The 22,678-nt window shown below is 39.5% G+C and overlaps 1 protein-coding gene across 1 annotated transcript; it reads right to left on the bottom strand.

The window, feature by feature from the left end:
* Positions 1 to 789: 789 nt before the first annotated feature.
* On the bottom strand, positions 790 to 21,214 carry LOC120556198 (DNA-binding protein RFX7-like). The gene is made up of 9 exons (XM_039795638.1): positions 20,703 to 21,214; positions 14,950 to 14,983; positions 11,315 to 11,400; positions 10,917 to 11,039; positions 9,485 to 9,601; positions 8,614 to 8,698; positions 8,259 to 8,472; positions 7,201 to 7,481; positions 790 to 6,803 (listed from the first exon to the last, which is right to left on the bottom strand). Exons 1-9 carry the CDS (start codon positions 20,825 to 20,827, stop codon positions 3,588 to 3,590), a joined length of 4,281 nt encoding a protein of 1,426 aa, XP_039651572.1. The 5' UTR covers positions 20,828 to 21,214; the 3' UTR covers positions 790 to 3,587.
* Between the last annotated feature and the right edge of the window lie 1,464 nt (positions 21,215 to 22,678).

Here is a 22,678-nt window from a genome sequence, read left to right as displayed (position 1 = left end):
TATTGTTTACTATAGTGCTTATTATGTAGGAATAGTCAATGAGTGAACAGGGGAGAGATTTTGTACACCGGCAACCATTATCAGAAATAAATGTCGCATACAAAGGTCATCACATTTGTCCTCCTTTTCGTCCCAATAAGATGTTCCCCTCATCTATGTTGCAGTCTAATGCCAACAAATACAAATTACTTTTACAACTAACTACATTTACTCAAGTACTGTATTTAAGTAAAATGTTGAGGTATTTCCATTTTCTGCTACTTTATACTTCTATTCCACTACATTTTACTTATGAAATGATGTAATTTTTACACCACTACGTTTATTTAATACCTTTAGTTACTTTGCAGATTCAGATGAATACAAAATACAATCAACAAATAATTAATGATGTATTATGATGGATAAAGAATGCACAAGCTACGGCAGTATATAGACTAGTGAAAAAATAAGCTGCAACATTAAAGTAATGTACACATTAATGCATCAATAATTATAATCAATAATATAATAAACATTCTGAAAATGGGCCTTTCTGCATAATTGATGAGTACTTTTACTTTTCTGAATTCAGGTATTTTACTTGTAACTGAGTATTTCTACACTGTGATACTGCTACTTTTACTTAGAAGTACAGGATCTGTACTTCTTCCTCCACTGCTAAAGTGGCATTTTCTGTGTGACATTTCAAAAGTGAAGAAGCATGTGTTCCCTATGCAGGCAGCTCCAGAGTCTCTTGCCAAGCCTTGGCTATTGCTTTTATGCAGATATTAAAGAAACACTCCCAGATACCAATGTACTTAAAAACGTTTATTAGTTTTAAAAAGTCTTGAAAAACCAGTATCAACAAGCACTTCCCCTTATAAAAGCACTTGCTAAAATGCAAAAAAAAAAAATAAGAATCCCCTGTACACTGACCCCAGCAACGTAACAGTAGAGGGCAGTTCTACAGCTCTGAACCACTTTTAACAAGAGGAAGGGTAAAGTCTTCTTTAAACACAAACATCAGTGCGAACCAAATAAATGCTTTGTTTTTTTTCACAGACACAGTAAAGAGAAAATACAACATAAATAAACATTTGTCTAAATTGTTCAATATTAAATTATACTCAAAAGAGAGATTATATATTACAATGATATAATCTGCTTTTCCAGAAATTAAAGTTTTCTAAAATGTATAAAACAGCTGTCAAATCAAATCAGTGAAAGAGATTCAATGTGCTGTGTTTGCAATATATCATGACATTAATATTAAACCATATCATTATGGATAGTTTCATTTCCACATTTTAAAGTGTGTGCAAATATTTTCTGGGATAGTTTTCTGCCAAAATCCAGGTCTGAAAGAGTTTTAAATCTGAGTTGTGTTACATGTTCTCATTATTCATCTAGTAATGTATATGACACGTGGTAATATGCTATGAAACATATGCTACGAAATATCATAACAGTGCAGGTCAGATTATTCTGAATTCACAAGATTGAATGGTTTGCAAGGTTACATCTTCTGTACAAACAACACACTTTAAATAAATAGTAAAAACAAAAAACAGAACGATGGCAGAGAAATAGGATCATTACAGTTTTTTTTTTGCCTCCATAAAATTGTTTTTTTACCTGTTGGGTTTACAAAAGCATCAACAATGAAAACAAAGAAATCCTTAACATTGTCCTGATAAAGAACTGTTTAACAGAATATATTTGTTATGGCTGTTATTAAACATAACTAAGTATGTCACCTGAAATCTTAGTGCAGGTTATAGTTAAAAGTTAGTCTTTGGTATGGACATAAGGCTCACAAACCAAAAACCTCAGGGAGCACCTGTGAGTTTCAGTTTGACTTCTTTACACACAGGTAATCATCAGTGTAAAACCAAACTTTCACATTTGATCAGTGATTAGCTGTTAGACCTGTTGATTGAAATCCTTGGGCCATGCAGTGAAACCTGTTCCTTCATCATCCAAACCAAACGCAGTGCATTTACGTAAAGAAACACCAGTTCTACAGATTGTCAGTGCCGTGTGAAAACAAACTTGTTCAAGTTCTTTTGAAATAGTGTTCATTTCTGCTCAATTTCATCTAACTAGTCCATATTATGTTCACTCAATATAATTTCCACACAATACAAATAATGCATTTTCTGAGTGCTAAGGAAAATGGCTATCATAATGTTCCATAATTCTATATTAGAATCATACTTTAAAAGTGCAGAAACCCACATTCACGGGGTTTAGTTTGATTCTTAGGTAAATGGTTTCTTTTATAAATGATTTCCCTTTTTATCTAACAGTGGTTAAGAGTTAAGCCCTCATCTTTCACTGCTTGTTTTTCTAATATATCTATGGATTACCAATTAATAAAGACATATTGTGCATGTAAATTAAAGGGCTTCATTAGTGCTTCTACAACTTTAAGTTATGACTACACAAGACTTTTTTTCAAACTTTTGCAAAATGTGGCTTGAAAAAAAAAACTAAGTGCAAAAGAGGCCTACTTATATTATTGATATCATCATCTTCAAGCTGTCTGAGTTATATTGAAACAGTTGTTTGATTCTGGGGATGATTAAGAGATGAAAGGTTGACTTGACTCTTTAAATCGATTGGCTCATTCTGAGAGGCACAAAGTCTGTGATGATTGTCAGGAAGGCCTTCTATAAAAGAAGAACATCTCAAAAGCTTGAAAATGTGGATCTGAAAACCACATAAATGGACAGTTTAGACATTTATCACTTTCTTTTACGATTCAGTATTTAAGTATTAACAGATACTCTTCATGTATTCCATCAGAGTGAACCATCACAACGGAAGTAACACTACTGCGTTTATTATTTTAAATTCATCCACATCCTGTTATATGCTCCATGCCAACTCTAGCAAATCGTAAGAATATATTACATAGATTTTATATGGATGAAATTGGTTAGATGTTTCTATCACAACATTATATTTCTATACACTGAGTGTACACTTTTAAACATGTCTTGTTGTAAATATCTTTTTCAGCTAAGGAAAATGCACTTAAAACCAGTGACACATAAAGCTCCTAAAGATAACTTGTAATAATTCCATTTTTTTTCTCAGTGAATCTACATCGCACACAAGTGTTTCAATTATGACATATTATTAGTTCAGCAGTAAATATATTTAGTCATTTCTTCCCTTATGCTTTAGTTAGATAATGCCTGTAGTTAAAAGATTTAGACACAATGATTAAAGAAATAATTTTGTAAAAGGCGTATTACTAATGTTTCATTTCTTTACACTAAGAAATCCATGGCTCTGTTATGATTTATTCACTGACTTTTCAGTAAAATATTGATCATAAAAAAAGTTCAGTAACCTTTGTTTACTTGTTGGAAATGCTTTTGATCAAACAACATGAGGCGATTTCCTCTGATTAAAGGGAAATGACCAGCATTTTAATCAGAGGGTTGCAGCATCATTGCATTTCAGCCTGGCACTTAAACTGGACAAACCTCAATGTGTCCAGTGTTGCATTATAAAGTGTAAATGCCTGAAAATAAATAAAACAAACGGCAACCACATGTGAACATGTTCAACATGACTATACAAAAACTGTATCCTCACCCCATCAACCCAACAGGTGGATGATCTTTGCTTTCGAGCCAGTCAAGTCCACTTGAATGCGCCGTCTCGCTGGTCATTTGCTGAAACAGCGCATCATTCACCAACTCATCCGCAGCAGCATTTTGATATTGCCCTTGCTGCTGGTTGGGGTCAAACAGAAGGTCTGTGTCCAATGCGTTAAGGTCATTGATGCTACTGGAGAGCTCCGATGCCATTCGGATTTCACAGGGGAAATCTGCTGCACCTGTAGTGAGCTCTGACACCTGGTCCATGAGCTGACTGCCAGCAGTAAGGCTGTTGTCTGTCAGGAGGTCTTTCACAGTGGTGCTGAAATCCAACTGCTGCTGTAGTTCTTCTTGATGCTGCTCTGAGCTCAAAGCTAGCAACATAGCCTGTGCCTGTTGTTGATGCTGCTCTCTAGAAGCCGACTGTACTCGGCTGTCACCTGCTGCGAGAATCATTTGTTCATTGATAGTATTTTCGATGAGGTAATTTGGCCTCTGCAACTTGGATGTGCTGGTGGAGTCCGAGGTCATCAGGCTGAGGTGGTTGTCGCTGCAGGAGAGGTTTGGGTCAGACTCGAGGATCTGGGTGAGGTTCATGCGTGCAGTATAGCTGGAGGGTAAATTATTAATGCCCAGACCCCGAATAGTGTCGTCATGGTCCCCATCCAGCTTGCTCAAAAGGACATTGGTGATGTTTTTGCTGTTGCATTGCTGGCCCGACGTGGGCCGGACCTCAGTTTGCATCATGATGTTGAGCGGCACAGAATGGCTCCTCTGAGCCATGCTGCTCACCCCAAGATTTGTCTGGCTGTTCACAAAGATGTTTAACATCTCAGGCATGACAGGAGAGTTAAAGGGAGACACTACTGAACGAGGGATAGGGGGAAGGTTCCCTGCGTTTCCACTCAAGTTCCTCTGATGCACGGCGGGGCTTACACTGCGACATCGAAAGGTTGTAGCAGGTGTGTTGGTGGCTTTGTTATCCAGAGGGGCAGGCACAGCAAAGCCCTCCTGCTTGGCCATGTTAGTCATGCTGGCTACCTGCTGCTGCACGGGCGAGATGGGAGTCAAGCGGCCAAAATGGCTGTCATGGTGCCGTGTATGAGGGACGGCAAAGGCGTGAGGCTTTTGAAAATGATCACCTATCAGGCCTTGATAGCTTGGGAGGATTCCAATTCCACTGTTTGACTTGTTTAGGCTCCCGCTGCTGCTGTTGTAACTGTTATTCATCCACTCCAGCCTGGTCTTGTCTGGGTGGGTGGCCATCGGTCTCTGCATGGGCTTAACCGGGCTGCTGGAAACGGTGCTGCCGTCATGGAAACCAGTGATGCTGGAGTTGATGGGTGTAAATGCAAACTGGTTTCTACACTCCACTGGACTGGGAGGCACAGTGCTGCTGCAGTTGGAGTGCGGAGTACCAACTGGGGTGTGACGACTGCTTCCCAGTGAGCTGTCCACTGGGGTGGTGGAGGCGATGTGGGAGAAGGGGCTCTCTCCGGCGAGGCCTTGGGCTCCTCCCATCATTTCCGACGTGGGTGTGGGTGTCAGTGTAGGAGTATGCATCGGGTTGCTGTGGCTGTTTGCAGCATGATAGAAAGCAGTCATGGTCTGATTGGTGGACATTATGTTGTCCGGCATCGTAGCCTGTTGGCTTTGCAGTGTGACACAGTCTCCAAACTCTTGCATGTTGTTAAATTTCATCTGCTCCTCCATCTGCACCAGCTCCTCCACAATGCTGTCCTGAGTCACATCATCATCAAAGGGAAAGTAATCCATATCAGTTTGCATAGGGAGCTGGCTCAATGATGAAGCTTGATTCATAAAGTGTTCAGTAACAGGGTTGGACTGAGTGTAGGTATGTTGTTGAGGGTCCAGGCTCCCTGTGGCTGAACTCCTAACATCACTCACACCTGAATGTGTTTGGAGGCCGGGGTTATTAGGTATGGCATGCACGTTAGCCATTGTGTGTCCCTGCCGTTGTTGTATTAATGCTTGAGTAAGTGAGGAGCTAGTTTCCATAACAGTGGAAGGGTCTTTCCTCTGCATTGAGCTCTGTGTTTTGGCAACAGAGAAGAAATCACTGGCTCTGAAAGAAGAAGTCCTGTGTGCGTGGACTGGAAGATATTTCATTTTCATCTCTACCTCCCTGGTAGCTGGTGCACTTTCAGGTCTAGTTGGAGCTCCTGGCCTGAGGATGTTCCCAACCATGTTTCTAATCCCATTTCCAAGACCAGCAGCGCCCTCTAGCTCTGGCTGCTGGGGCATAAAAACCCTTTTGATTGGAGAAAGGTCTGGACTGAGGCCTGAACGTTTCCTGAGGCTCTTAGTGGACAAGAAACCTTCCTTTGCTGCGGTTACACTGCTGCTTTCCACAAAAGAAGGTGGTCTGCTGGTGTTCAGTAAAGAAACAGCGCTGGTATTCTGAGTGCAGGGAGTTAAGTGCATAGTGCTTGTATTATTAGCGCCGTTATTGCGGTTTTGGACAGCTGCCACAGTGTTAGGGGTTGAAGAGGACTTTCCGTTGCAATTAGTCCTGGATGTCTCCTCTAGACCCAGGAAGCCTTTAGACTGAGGTATGGGCACACTGGCAGCCCTCTGTAAAGCCCCTCCAGTCCTATTTGCCATTGGTTCTTGAGTGCCAGGATTTTGCATTTGGCTGTTTTTATGTATAGCTTCAACTTCCATTTCAACATCGATGGTATGATTGTTAGTAGTCTGCCCAGGCCTTGCCACCGGGGTCAGAATGGGGACTGCAGAGGTACTCCTAATGCTTTGATTGGAACTGAAGTTTTCTGCAACTGCAGAACTACTAATGCCTGCAGAAGCCGGCCGAAGAGGGGCTTTTGTGAAAGAAGTGGTGGTATTGCTGCTGTTGGGTGCAAGAGATATGGCTGTCATCTTGACCAAACTGACTGGGCTGACATGGCATGTAGTCATCACGGTCTTAACAGGGCTGTTGCCAATGATCATGGTGGAGGGCGAGCGCAAGGCGATAGCAGTCGTGACCGCAGGTTTGGGCAGGATTTGCGCATAGCGCTGCCGAGCAGTGCGTTCTCCCACTGGACTGGCTAGAATATTTTGCGGGGTTTTGGGGCTCTGTTTCACTGCCTGTAGTGGCTGGGTCACCATTTGGAAGTTAATAGGCAGCATTTTGCTCTCTACTGTTCCCATTGGACTGGGGGACATCAGCTGCCTGCTTCTCTGTACCTACAGAGAGGAAAGGTCAATCAGAAAGTGTAAGTTGTTTATGACCGCAGTCAAATAACTGACTAACCATTTTTAGTTTTTTCCTAAAAATGGCAGCATTACACTCATAATTAAACAAAATTACTCACATTGATGTAACTAATATGATTGACCAACTGTTTAACAGTAGTCCGTGTTATTAGACAGAAAAGTAGGTGTAATTTTAAAGGTGTGCTTTTGAAAATAATGATGAATAATGAAAAATAATCAGTCAGACTGCACTCATCTTTACTAATTAGTTTAAGCACATTTTAAGTGAATGTAGATATGTATTTTCTCTAAGCTGGGGTGAATACAATAGATGGGACAAAAATCACACACACCAGTTTAATCTACATTGAGAGTGCTGCTTTCTCACCGTGATGGGGCTCTGGACAGCAGCGACCATGATGCCTATGGTTGGCTGAGGTGACGGAGGGGTGGGGCTAGCACAAGGCACACTGTCATCTGCCCTGTTGGTTTGTCCCTCTCCAGGTAAAGGAGAGTGCAGCTTCTGTTCTTGTTGTTTCCTCTGGATCTTCCTCTGGAGCTGCTGCTTTGCATCCACAGAAGGTGAGGACAGTGTCGTCACATGAGGCTGGAAGGAGTGAGCCTCAGCAGTTGGGACAAACGCTGAGACCATCTGTGGAGGCTTAACCTCTAAAGAAAGGAAACAGGTGAGATTAGATTTGCATCATGCTATCGTTATTAGTAAAATAAATGATCAAATATGCATCCCCTTCTTGTCAACCCTTTTGATTTTCCTGTCCCTCTTCCTGCTGTTCTCTGGAGTTTCAATTCACCCGATTTCTACATGAAGAAATTTCAAAACATGCCCATCCACTTCTTTTTTTAAGATAGTTTTTTTGGGGCATTTCCGCCTTTAATGGACAGGACAGCTAGGTGAGAGAGAGGGGGAAGGCATGCAGGAAATCGTCACAGGTTGGACTTGAACCCTGGACCTCCGCATCGAGGCATAAACCTCTCTGTATATGTGCGCCTGCTCTACCAACTGAGCCAACCCGGCCAACCATCTACTTTATTTATTTAGAAATAGCGTTGTGTCACTGCTGTTTGATTGTTTTGTTCCTCACAATCATTCATGTCTGAAGAGAGCGCGACAAAGAGGACCAGGCAGGCACAGGCATGCACGCACGCACACACACGCACACACACACACAGGTGGCCGATAGCGGAGGTAAAAGTCTCTGTCGTGCTTATACATTTTGAAAAAGGGCCACAGCCAAAAGAGAAACACCAACACTGACATCATCACACTCATTCCTCCAATGGTGGAACTTCATTACTAAGCCAGTCTAGTCCAGCCAAAATCAATCAGACTGGAATAAAAGAGCAGTAACAGGCAGCTGCCACCAGATGCCACTGTTGACCTGTTTTTACACAGGCGGCATGACCCTGACTTTGACTGTGTCTGACCTGTTGCTGTGCCGGTCATAATGGTGAGAGCTGCCAGAGACTTGTTGCTGATGTAATGGCTGTCGATTAGGAAGCGAGCCAATTCTTCCACGGCATCAAACTGGCGTTTCAGCACCTTTTTGGCCCACTCACACACCAGATCACAGGCGGCAAATCGCACATCCTCCTTTATGCTGCTAAGCTGGCCCGGTGACTCGAGGACATCACACTGGAGCTACACACAAAGATATGTGGTTATATATGTGTATATGTATATGTGTATATGTATATATATATATATATATATATATACACTGCATGATAGGACGGTGACAAAATGGGGGTAAAGCGATAAGGAAGATGTCAATTTGCTTACCTCATCCCCTGTTTTATGGAGATCCAGAGTGGGTAAAGATGGCATGTGAACAAAGAGCCTCTTCCTTAGTCCACTATAGCAATATGTAAGCTGGTGTTAAGATCAAAAACATGTGATTCCAGAAAATGAACATATGCTGTCAATATACAGCAAAATATGTGTGGTCCATGTAACGCTTATCAGTTAAATTTTCCATGAAAGAAATTGATATTAGAAAAACTGTATTTTTCATTTGTCAGATCAATATATAATTAAGATTTTAGAAATTAACTTTTTTATCTTGGGCCTGTTAGATAGAAAAACGAAAAAATGAAAATAAGAATAATAAAAACTGAACATATAAATATTCAAGTGTTTGCCTTAGTAAAACTACTTTAATTTAAAAATGTGTTTAATATGCTGATATTGAACCAATATTTTACAGATTGTTTTAATTAGTGCTTATGGTGGCAATATGTATAAATGAAAACAAATCCTTTATTCCTTGGACATTAGCAGTTTGCTAATATAAGTTCAAAGCAAACTCCCTTTAACAGGCAAAGTTGTTTTCCACATCATAACCCATAACATGTAAAACCTATGATCTCACCTTAAAACAAAGATAATTTAATTAAACTGAAGAACCATTAATCAATTAATCAAGTTGTGCACTTTGAAGTCATCAGCAAAATAGAAAAAACAATTGCGTCATAAAGGTCAAGATCACAGTACCTCTCCCGAGAGGCTCTGTATTATGCTTCTGCTTCCGAGGCAGAGGGGGACTTTATTTCATTTCACATCTATATTTAGAGAGCCTATGAACTGCTACAGCAGATGGTCTGTGACAAGAGACAGAGGCCAGACTGTTACAATCCATTCCAGTGAAGGATATTTTGATTTTCCTCTCATGCCAAGTCGACGAGCCTTCATGTTCGGGAAGACATTTTTCATCATTTTTCCAAAGTCCGCAGCACTCAGTGGGTGGTAGTTCAGATTGTCACAGAAGCTCCTGAAATGACATAATGGACAGAATAAATGTCATTAAGAATAATCATGAATCAAAATCATGTCAACATAGCAGATTATTTTCTTAGAATCCTTAATGTTTGCATCCCTGTTAATGTGACGTGATAAAAGTCTCTAAAGTTAAAAAGTTTTGTTTTGTTTTTTTCCCCATTCTAAAACTTAATGCTTCCGTCATGGTGTGATAATTATGGTTGTCACAAGTAAAGCTGCTCTAATAAATGATTTTATAAGAAAAAAAAAAGACTTATATATGATAATGATATGTTAATCATCAATGCTAGTGATGAACTGACAAATAATTATCATCTAACTCTGCAGTTTCCCTCAGCACACTACCTGCTCAGCACCAAAGGGCAGACAAAGTTAGAGACTAGCTGGTAAACATAGTGCAACATTTAGCAGCTAAAGAGCCAGATATTTTTCTCAGGAGATGGTGGAGACCAAAAACAGAACTAAGAGGAGAGTGAATAATTACATTAATCAGGTCACCAGAAACACAACTGCTGGATGATTAAATAGGAAACTGTTTGCTAACACATGCGCTATATTAACTTGATAATGTCAATGTTGTGTTCAAGATAATGGTATAAAATGTAAAGTTAAGTGTGTAGAATTTTGCATCAGTAGAGTCGTAACTAAACTCTAAGTGACATTCATATCTGACATTCTTGTATTGTGGGGCATTCTGCATCATCTCCACTCCCATCTAACATAAAGGGGGGTAATCTTCAAATGTCTCTTTCATGCCATTTTAACCCTGAAGCTGACTTCAGTATACGTTGCAAGAAAGTAAAAAAAAATGGGACTGTTTCTTTGTACAAAACAAAATGTTTTTAATGTTTTGTAGTGAAGCACGTAACGTCTTTTTAAAGCCTTTTCACCGGTCTATCCTAAAGGCGCCAATATTTCTGGAGGGCACTGTATTTTTGATCTAGTAGAGTTAAAAAGACAGTTACATAACACTGTCAGAGCATTTCAATGGCTGTCTCAGACTTTCCATTCTAATATTACCACCACATGCTGCTCTCTGTGATTCCCATGCCTGCTGCGTCTATTTATACTGACGCTTTAGCCGGCAGTAATTTAGAGGAGAAAGAATCTCGAACATTAGTATCTGTTGTGTATTTAAAAGGTGATCACCAATGATACACATTCAAATACAAAGTGACATCTATATATGCAAGTAAAATAATCAGATTTATTCTCTGAGTTATATATTTTTATGTGTTGAATAGAAATTATATGACAGTATAAATAAAGTTTCTGCTTTCGACTCGACTCTGTCTGTTTGTACCTACTTGTATTCATCATAGACCTCCTGTTTGGGAAGAGACGTCTCTGGGTATTCCTCTAAATGATGGCGGATCCAGTTGAATGCATGCATCTGCTGTGTGCGGCTTGATGACAGGGCGCTCTGGTCACTGAGAAAAGATGTGGATCATTGATTGATTGACAAATGACAAAACAAAAGAACAATACTCTGCTCACTCAAGTCCTGAGAAATCATCCTCACCAAAGCTAATCTAGTCTGTTGGTGTGTGTGTGCGTGTGTGTGTGTGTGTGTGTGTGTGTGTGTCCACTATTATTATTTAACTTTTTTCCTATATCATTCATGATACACTTTTTTAAGACAATAATAAACAGAAATGTATGCCACTACCAATAATATAAATACTTAAAGCAGGTGTATTCTTACCTTTTATCAATGCTACTGCTCGGACCAGCAGGCAACTTTAGGTAGAGGTAGAGTTTTTCAATGTCTGAGAACTTCTCCACATCTTGCTGTAAAATAAAAAGGGGGCCAAAAAATGATTTAGTTTTAATATTTGACCTTCCTATTCATCAGCATAACATAGATTCCTGCCATGGATTTTAAAGTGCTCATATTATGCTCATTTTCAGGTTCATAATTGTATTTAGAGGTTAAATCAGAATATGGTTTAATTTTCAAAAAGCACCATATTTTTGTTGTACTGCACATTGTTGCAGCTCCTCTCTTCACCCTGTGTGTTGAGCTCTCTGTTTTAGCTACCAAGTGAGGCATCTCACTTCTATTCCATCTTTGTTGGGAGTCACACATGCGTAGTAGTTAGGTAAGCACTACAAGCCAGTCAGAAGCAGAGTATGAGGGCGTGCCATGCTAGCAGCTAGGCGAGCATTATAACGTGTGTTACAAAGTGACGCACGTTCGACTGTCACGGAAGTAAAGGCTGGACTACAACAGAGCTGTTCGGAGCAGTTTGTGAACAGTGTTTTCTGTTGGAGATGGGAAGTCCCTTTGGGCTGGACTTTGGCCTTTTTCACTTTGTAAACTGATTACATGCACAAAAAAGATATATAACACAATAAAGGAAAGGGAAAAAGCCAAAAAGCATAATATGAGCACTTTAAAGAAGAGGTAGTCCTGTTACACCTGCAGAGCAGATAGTTTATACATTTGGTCGACCTTTGTAGTAACAAACATACAAAGGCTTGTCCAACACAATCAACTAAAATTTAACAATGTGCTTCACTGGATGAATATTAAAAATGTAATCAAAGTCCAACTCGGTTATAATATATACTCGACTGTAGCTAAAATAAACTTGATGGAATAAAGGGGAAACATCTAGATTTGTAAATCAGGAAAGCAGAAGAACCATTTTCATCTTTTGTTGGGGTCATGGATGCAGCTCTGCCTTCCCTCCAAAAAGGTTAATTATTAGCTTTAAGAAAGCATATGGGGTGTCCCGTTAGCCTCGGAATCTAAGATGTGTGCTAACTAAACGTCCTCGGCATGGCCCGCAGCTACAAACAATCTTCACGCTTCTAATTATGTTCTTCAAAGGGAAAAAGAAACATGATAGCGTGAAGAAGGCACAGTTCAAATTCTGATAGTTTAATTGGTAGCAGACAACAGTGTTATACACCAAGCAATACTCCAACCCTGTAGTGAAGTGAATTGAGTGAGTGAACTGATGGAATTTAGTAACTATACTAAAACGTATTCACCCCCTCCCCACACTTTTCTTGATTGGAGAGATGGTGCATACAACTTTCGAATGGGTGCTTCCCCAGATGCCAGGAGAGAGGCAAAAAGCCACTTAAATAAAAAGCTTAGATGACATCTCAGCTATAGTTTTCCAGAAGGCATGTGGGAGATTCTGAAGTCAGCTAGAAGCATCCGATGAGACCAAAATTTAGCTTTTTGTCCATCAGACTAAATACCATGTCTGATGTAAGCCAAACACTGCATATCATAAACATATCTTCCCCACAGTGAAAGAGTAAGGAGCACAAACAAAGTTGTACTCTTGACTTTAAACCTAGCAGTGTAGATATGCAAAGCATTAAAATGCTGCGTTCATACAGCTGTACAGTTGAGACACACACGCATGTGCACGTACAGTCTAAATGGCTGCAGACAGACACAGAGACACAGACGGGCTTCTGCAGAGCAGGGGAGCTTGTAAGGTGAACTTGAATCCTCTGCTGTTAACCCTTCACCCCAGACAGCTTGCTACTAGACACACATCCATACACTGCCAACACACTCATTCACCCTTTTAATTGGCTCCTCCACCTTTTCTGATTAACTTCTTGGTTAGGGAACCACAGCTCTCCCAAGGAATACATGTATATACACATAATCCTCAAAATAAATCACAGACATTTTTAAACTAGCCAATAACAGTGGCAATTTGTACTCCTGCTAAAATCTTATTCTCTTGCCTTTTTTAGTGTGACTACTTCCTGCTGCGTTGACTTGAATTGGCAGTAAATGTCTATATGTGACTGTGTCATCAGCTCTGCACAGTGAACTCCTATCCCACCTTTAACTCACTTTAGCTTGAAACAAAGATGTTACCTGCAGGCGAATGCATATGCACTGCAGTGTACATTTTTAGGAGTAGATAGTTAATTAGCACAGTTCACACTTATTGTGTGCACTATGAAGTAGTAATTCCTGAGACAAGAAACTGACACAAACTGTGGGTTTGTCATCTAAGGCAAGAGCAAGGAGGGATCAGGAGGAAGGGTGGAGGATGACAAGACAAAGTTACACAGGGTTAAAAGAGATTTTTATCTTTATTTTTTTGAAAGGCATGACAGGGATGAGGGTAGATTAACCACTCTATATTAACAACTACATGACATCACACATTATATATGTAGTATTACATGACAACCAAAGACTCGGCCGGCTTCTACTAGCCTTGGCTCAATAATGAATTTTTTGAATAGAGTGTTTCAAGCTGGAACATAACTGAGATATTCTAGTTCTAAAAAAAAATTTTATAAAAATATGATTTTTATTCTTTAGTTGCATTTAGAATCCTCCACACTCTCGGCGAGGAGACATGTTATTTTGAAAAAAGAAATTACTATTGTTCTTAAATAGCAACTGTGCTGGCACGTACAATACTAGATACCAATTCAGCGTACAGTAAAGTACGACATAAGCTGGCTCTTGGTGGTACTAGCCTCCTTCTCTATATAGCAGCATATGAAATCTACAACAGAGCATCACACAAAACCACCAAATTAGAGTCAACACAACCGTAGACACGATATCAAACCATAATTCATGATAATTAAATACACTGTAAATATCTAAAGCCCAGCATAAAATATTTGTTTTTGCCCCACAAACAGCGGGGCTGCTTGAATTGGATTTTCAACAACGATTGACTCATGGTGCCCAAAGGAGGTGTCCTTTAACGTGTACACAAGAAGAAATGTCAACAGGCTGATTGCCATGCAATTGACTGAGCCCAGTAGAGCTGTAATAATTAGTTGATTCATTATTAAATCAATCAAAAGAAAAAGAATCTCCAAATATTTTGGTTATCGATGAATCGTTTCAGTCCTTTTTTAAGAAAAAGGTCAAATATTTGCTGGTTCCAGCTTCTCAATTTGCTGCTTGTTTTTCTCAAATATTATAATGATATGATATAATGGGTTTTATACAGTACAACGGGTAAAACAAGCAATTAAAGGACATCACTTTGGGCTCTGCGGAGTTGTGATGAGTCAAGTGTCAAGTGATTAATCAAGAAAATAATCGGCAGATTCATTTATAATGATGATAATCGCTAGAGCTCAGTCATTCTTTCAAAGCTTGACCTTTTCTGTTTTTGGCACTAGCGCCACCTTCAGGTCAAAATAATAAATTTGCTCCAAAAGGAGGTTAAAACATCACACGTGTAGTTTTTCATTTAACAACCCCATGGCCTTTCTTTTAGCATCACTCTCAAGAAATATTAAAAATCTTGCAATTGATTAATAACAAAAAAGGTTTCATTAAAATTGTTATTTGTAAGTTAAAACACGTCAAGTAAGGATACTCACCAGAATGTTTTCCACTTTTGATTGAACAGATTTGCTGCAAAACAGAGACAAAGTATAAATTAGTATGAAGCTGGTGTAACATGAGCGCTTGTGTCTAAAGTGTATTTATTTATAAAGCAGAGGAATGTTTGGTATTTGACAACCCTCCCTTCAGCATCTCTCAGGTCATATATCCCACCACCAGGAACACATGTTGTCATGTATAAAAAGAGAGACAGAGAGAGAGAGAGAGGGAGAGAGAGAGAGCCACTGTTGTAACATTGTCTCTGACAGAAGAACACAGTTATTCACTTGCAGTCACTGACAAAAACTAACTATACGTCTGTTTTTATCACATTTTAAATAAACCTTGAAGGAAGAATTTGATAAAGATATGGACTTTCACCTAGGGCTGGACGATTTTGGCTAAAATCATAATCACGATTAAGCGAAGAAGTTACCTTGATTACGATTATTGAACGATTATTTAAAAAAAAATATATTTTCTTATAGGCTACTGTAAATATGTTCACGGTTATTTTTTCTAATGAAAGAGTGCATAATCCTATCTTTGTGATTCTAAAATAAGGAAACAACACACAGATAGCAATTAATGCTTATTTATTAAATATTTCAAACAACTGAACTTAAATCTACAACTGTAGATTTTACAATTAAATAAAAATAAAAAAGTAAATTAAGTTTTAATGTAAACAGGCGGAGTCACGTGACTACACACGCGGCGGCCATAATATGTTTTAACGGGAAAGTACATTAACACACAGTGGGCGGCACGGAAATATTAACAGGATTAAAAGACAGAAATAATCGACTTGGTAAAATTACGTCGGTTATAGGCTCTGAATTTCGGTTTCGATTATTTTTCGATTAATCATCCAGCCCTACTTTCACCCTTTACTAGTGTTTTTAGACATTACATTAACATTATTATTATTAAATCACATTTTAAGAAAAGCAGATGTTTCATTGTTATTCCCGATATTATCCAATTAGCTAACCACTATTTTGACAGCGCGAACTAGACAGCCCTATGCAAGAGCACTTATTTATGCAAAAAACAATATTAGAAGAATGGGGTGGTGATAGCGCAGTGGATATGACACATACCTTTGGTGTGGGAGATCTGGTTTCAATTCCCACTGCGATACATCAACCAATGTGTCCCTGAGCAAGACCCTTAACCCAGAGTTGCTCCAGAGGCGTGCGATCTCTGACATATACAGTATAGCAATTGTAAGTTGCTTTGGATAAGAGCATCAGCTAAATGACATGTAATAATAATAACGATTTAAACCAATGAAACACTGCTCAGAGTCAAACCAGATGCATCAATATAACTTCTCCAGGTCTAATTCTTAATCTTCAGACAGGTCAGGCTGTTGTTGACTGCGAGACAGAAGGTAGGGCACATTTAAAGACTTTTACTCAACGACACCGGGCAGGTCAGAATCAGGAGATCCTCTAAGCCCTGACAAGAACAGTTCACTTTAATTCACTGTTACTAGGGAGCCAAGGATCATTTCCCAGTGCTGAAAGGCCGTCATTAAGCTGTTTGTGAGGCAGATTTGGCAGATGCCCTGAATGACACTTGAGGCATTGAACTGATAGAAGAAGAACAAGGGATCCTTTAAATCACACGGTGTATAATATCCAGGTGTAATTCAGTCGCGGATTGGGTGGCTTGATTGAAAGCCAACAGGAACAGAAGCACTTCACTAGTATAGACTATCACTGCAGATTAAGACAGAGTAAAGGTATAGTCAAATGAACCTGCTGACCCCGAGTAAGACGCCTCACTGCACTGGGAACCACTTAGACAGACGCTCAAGTGAACATCAATATTTATGCTCTAAACCCCTTGAAGTTAAATATTTAAGGAGCAGGACAAATATTCAATATCCCCTTTATGTCAGCATAGCGACGTGTTTCTGTTGAGGTTTTCCTACAGACGTTTCACCTCTGTGTGTCATCTCGTCGTGTTTTGTGGTAGTTCAGCCTTTTGACATTTTATGGCTGTTTGACATTAAAATTATAGTATGTGAGTTCATTCACATTCAGAAAAAAAGGGGTATTTTCAGACAGAACACAACCTTAAATACCAGCAACCACAGACAACAAACACCATTAATTGTTAAAAAACGTAGGTATTGTTTTCAAAATAAAATAGCTTTACCCTGACACTTCTCTCTCTCTCTCTTAGGGTATCTCACAGCAGACAGACAGACCGATCCATTTACTGCTGTATTATAAAGAGCTGCTAAAGAGACTGGCAGCTCTATGCATTCATTTTGTATTGATACATTTCACTTTTACACAAGGCTTTGATTCAGTGATTTTGTTATGCGAATAGCCATAGGTGTCAGTTCTCCTTATTTCAAATGATTCTGTCTGGTTTATTTTTTGGAAATAGTTATTTGTAGCGTAAAACCAGGAAAGGATATCAAAGTTCAGTGAGCTCTTTTAAATAAACTGGTGTGAAAAATAATTTGGATAATATCATGTTCATGTGTGAGCAGTTTTCAAAAACAGATCTTGGTGATAAACATACCATTATACTTGTGTTGCAAGGGTTAAGTACAGCTACATAATGTGAAACTAATGTTGAGTCTATTCACCCACTGCCTCAGGAGCTACATACTGGAACTGCTGGTTTATATGTAGTCCTATCAATATGGGCCAACATTTCTAAAGAATGCTTCCAGCACCTTGTTGAATCAATGACACAAAGAATTAAGGCAGTTCTGAAGGTGAAAGGGATCCCCAACACCATTACACCACCACCACCACCAGCCTGCCCAGTGGTAACAAGGCACGACAGATCCATGTTCTCATTCTGTTTACGCCAAATTCTGACTCTACCATCTGAATGTCTCAACAGAAATCGAGACTCATCAGACCAGGCAACATTTTTCCAGTCTTCAACTGTCCAATTTTGGTGTGCTCATGCAAATTGTAGCCTCATTTTCCTATTTTTAGTGGAGATGAGTGGTACCCGGTGGGGTCTTCGGCTGGTGTAGCCCATCAGCCTCAAGGTTGTTCATGTTGTGGCTTCACAAATGCTTTGCTGCATACCTCGGTTGTAACGAGTGGTTATTTGAGTCAAAGCTGATCTTCTATAGGGTTGGGTATCGTTTGGTTTGTTTTCGATTCCGGTGCTAAATCGATACTTTTAAAACGGTGCCGGTGCCTAAACGGTGCCTGAACCGGTACTTTTCAATAAAGTTAAAAAAAAAAAAAGAAGAAGAAAAATAAATAAGGGTAGTAAACAACAGTCAGTAACTTGTTTATTGCTAAGGCCATGGTCAAAATTAAAGATTTAATAATAATGTAATAACTATAACAAAAACAATAATTTCACCAGTAAATTGCTGTTGAACCCCAGATGGGAAAAGGGTATTTTACAATTACTGTGAATGCACCACGAGGCTACCTGTTTTAAGTGAATGCACCGTCTGTGTTGTTTAATTCCGACAACGGCAGCTGCAAGTGAACGCACCGTCTGTGTTGTTTAATTCCGACAACGGCAGCTGCAAGTGAAAGCACCGTCTGTGTTGTTTAATTCCGACCATATAAACATATTGTATATCTAAGAATTGCGACAACGGCAGCTGCTGCTGCGCTGCATTGCAGACTGTTACATCCCGCTGTTGAAGTCCTCCACAGTGAAATACAGTCACACTTTACACTGTTTAACGTTAGCTGTCAGCATTTTACCGGTGTTTAATCCAGCTGCTAGCTAAAGGTAGGCTAACGTTACATGCTGTCAGGTTTAGTGTAAAGTCAAGCACCGAAATGAGGCACCGAAACTTTCGTTCTTATTCGGTCTCGTTACTACCGTTTACGTCGGCACCAGTTCCCTATTGGCACCGAGTTTCGGTACCCAACCCTAATCTTCTATCAGCTGGAATTAGAGCTGGGCGATATGGAAAAAATCTAATATCACGATATTGTTGACCAAATACCTCGATATCGATATTGCTGCGATATTGCAGGGCAATATCGCAATATTGCCCAGCTCTAGCTGGAATCAGACGGCCCATTCTCCTCTGACCTCTAGCATCAACAAGGCATTTTCACCCCCAGGACTGCAGCATACTGGATGTTTTTCCTTTTTCAGACCATTCTTTGTAAACCCTAGAAATGGTTGTGTGTGAAAATCCCAGAAACTGAGCAGATTGGGAAATACTCAGACCAGCCCGTCTGTCACCAACAACCATGCCATGCTCATAGTGGATTAGATCACTTTTCTTTCCCATTCTGACATTCAGTTTGGAGTTCAGGAGATTGTCTAGACCTGGACCACACCCCTAAATGCATTGAAGCAGTTGCCATGTGATTGGTTGACTAGATCATTTAATTAACGTGAAATTTAACAGGTGTTCCTAATAATCCTTTAGGTGAGTGTAGATGGCTACTATTGCGACAACACCTTCAACTGACCAGTAAATAAGCAGGAGATGAGGAGGCGGGTGTGAGGTGAAGGAAAGGGTGATCTACCGCCATGTTGCCTTTACTTAAGAAAAAATAGCAATACTCGATTACAAGTAAAAGTCCTGCAAAAGTCAGAGATAATTATTACTGGTGCATTAAAGTGTAAGCAGCATTTTATGTTGAGGTTGAGCTCATTGCAACTACTAAATACAATGTTGGGTAGTTTAATGTATATCGATACATCATCATGTTTTATAAGCTGATCATGTTTTATATGTAAAATATTTATCTGCAGACTAACTGGTGACTATAGCTGTCAAATAAGTGTAGTCACTGTAGTAAAAAGTACAAGGTTTTCTGGCGAGGTGTGGTTTGAGTAGCTGTAAAGAAGCTAAGAAGTTAAGTACCAGTACCTCAACATTGTACTATACCTGAGTAGTTACATTCCACACCTGACCCTAAAACATATGGGTACTTATTGATCCCATGACAATCTTTAGAGTTTAGACGGTCAGCCTTCACAACCAGCCCAAACAATCCTGGAACAGACACCTACAAGCAGCTACTGGTCACAGTTAAAGGACAACTCTGTCCAACAATATAAATCAGACATAGTTCCATAAAACTGCAGTTCAGCTTTCAGAAATCAAAAACTCACCTGGACGCACTTAAACAAAAGCTTAACATGCCCATTGCCCACTGACGGCAGTGAAATGTGACTAAGTACATTTACTGTAGTACTGTACTGTATGTGGTACTTGTACTGTGAGTACTTCCATTTAATGCACTCACACTTTTATTTAACAGTTACTTTGCAGATTCATATTTTACATATAATACATATGATCGGCTCATAAAATATGATGCATTGTTGTAGATTAACAATAGACAATTAACAATAAACCTGGCTCCACCTTCAGCAACAATAACAGTAGGCTATGCAACTTACATATTATTGCATCAGTAATCCAGTATAATCATATAATATGTAATAATACTCACAAGGGGGGCTTGTGAGTATTAATTGTATTAATTAATTGTCTGCTAATTGAGTACTGTTTACTTTTTATGCTAGTACATCTTGCTGATTATATGTATGTACTTCTACAACATTTTGCATGCAGTACTACTTCTTGGAATGAAGTACATTGTGGTATTGCTACTTTAACTGAATTAAAGGGTGTGAACACTACTTCCACCTCTGGGTACTGACTTTATGAACAAGAACAATGAAAAAACTCCCGTTTAAATTTGATATTTGATCAACTTCTATTCCCTTCAAGCATCAAAGTATGCACAGTAGCACGTGAACACCTCCTCACCAGATGGAGTTCTTGATCCTGAGCTGCAGAGCGCTGGCCTCAGCGCTCTGCAGCCCGGTGAGCAGGCCGGGCAGGCTCCTAGCCCCGCGGTCCGGCTGCTGCTGCTGGGGGTCCTCCTCGGCCATCACCGTGGGCCTCGAGACGAGTCTCGACTGGATTGAACAGGAGGCGTGGACGGGTGTACTCGGGTTAAACAACGTGGACCGGAGATCGTTGCGATGCTAACGGGACAGCAGCGCGCCCTGTTGTTTTTGTTGCCACCCAGTCCTCCTCCGACATCGCTCGCTTCAAGTCCCAACACTTGGTGAATTAAAGACGGTGTGCAACAAAACTACGTGTCGCTGTCAAACACGACTTGATGCATGGATATAAATAAAGGCGCGTGTAAACAGTACACGGACAGTTGCAAAACAACTAGCTAGTCCTCCGTTGTGCTGGCTGCGTGTGCCCCTCCGTATGTGCCCCTCACGTTATGGGATTTCTCTGCATGTGCATCGTGAGTAGTAGCTGTTGGGCAAACGCATGCGCACCAAGACCCCCAACATGAAAAACAACATGCAAGCAGAAGACGTTACTGAGCACGAGTATGAATAGAGAAGCTGTATAAATGTGAATTTAAGTATGGATATCATTATTTATATAGGCCTATATAATAGTGGAATGTAACTAAGGACATTTACATAAGTAAGTAGGCCACATTTACTCAAGTACTGTACTTAAGTACAAATTTGAGGTACTTGAGTCTTTTCTTTTCATGCCACTTTCTACATCTACTCTAGCCTGACAAGCCTGACCCACATCAAGATGTTGGGTCTGGGAACTCACCATTGACAGGGCTCAATGCGAGGGGCGGGATAAACAGTTATCTTTCAAATTCCCTCAGCACGTAATAGGATAGCGCTACAACCAGGCAGAGCAACTAACAAGGTAGCGAAGCTAGTTGATAGATTAAACTTTTGCTCTATCTATCTGGTCGGCAAAACTCCGAACACATCTTCCTTTTTTAAGAATGATTTCAGTGTAGTTCTTTGTTCTTTTCTCAAAGAAAAGCTTAACTCCAAGTCTTCCAGAAGACCGCTGTTCTCAGCAGCAGCAGACATAAGCCCCGCCCACAGACTCTATACACGATGTGATTGGCCTGGCCAGAGTTTGGTTTTTCTACTTCTATTCCACTACATTTCAGAGAGAAATGTACTTTTTACTCCACTACATTTATCTGACAGCTTTAGTTACTTAATTGTGAGTTTTGCACACAAAAAATATGTAGGCTAATTCATAAAATACGATGTTTTATTATAAGTCAAACTATCAACAATATATCGGCCTAAAAGTACATCTGAAAAGATTAGCCGATTAAACACTTAAATGATTGACAGTAACTGTTTGGATCGTTTCCAGTTTCTAAAATGTGAGGATTTTCTGCACTGAGTAGGCCTACTTTTACTTTGATTATTTTAAGTAGCCTGCATTTTACTGATAATGCTTACATAATTTTATATAACATTTTCAATGCAGGACTTTAACTTGTAACTGAATATTTTTACAGTGTGGTATTTGTACTTTTACTTAAGTAAATTATCTACTGAATACACCACTGCATGTTGCTAACATTGACCCAGCAATAAGACAAACTTATATCTAAGCAGGTTATTATTTATTTATAAGTTAGGTATTATTATTATTATTATTATTATTATTATTATAATATGCATTTTTATGGATTACCTGTTGGCTGGATTACCAACAGGTCAATGCAGGCAACTGTGCCCCCCAAAAGCCCCATCTTGACAATTTGAGGATGGTTTGTGGTAATTTGATAAAATGTACCTTTATTTGGGAATATAAACCACTAAAGCACAATATCCACTGATATAATGCAGGCTTTACTACCAGATGACTACCAGTGGTAGAAATTAACTAAGTGGCCAACATATTACAAGTACTGTTCTTAAGTAAAAATGTTGAGCCACTTTTAC

This window comes from Perca fluviatilis, chromosome 3, assembly GCF_010015445.1.
Source record: "Perca fluviatilis chromosome 3, GENO_Pfluv_1.0, whole genome shotgun sequence".
NCBI lineage: Eukaryota > Metazoa > Chordata > Actinopteri > Perciformes > Percidae > Perca > Perca fluviatilis.
This window is presented reverse-complemented; position numbering and strand designations above follow the sequence as displayed.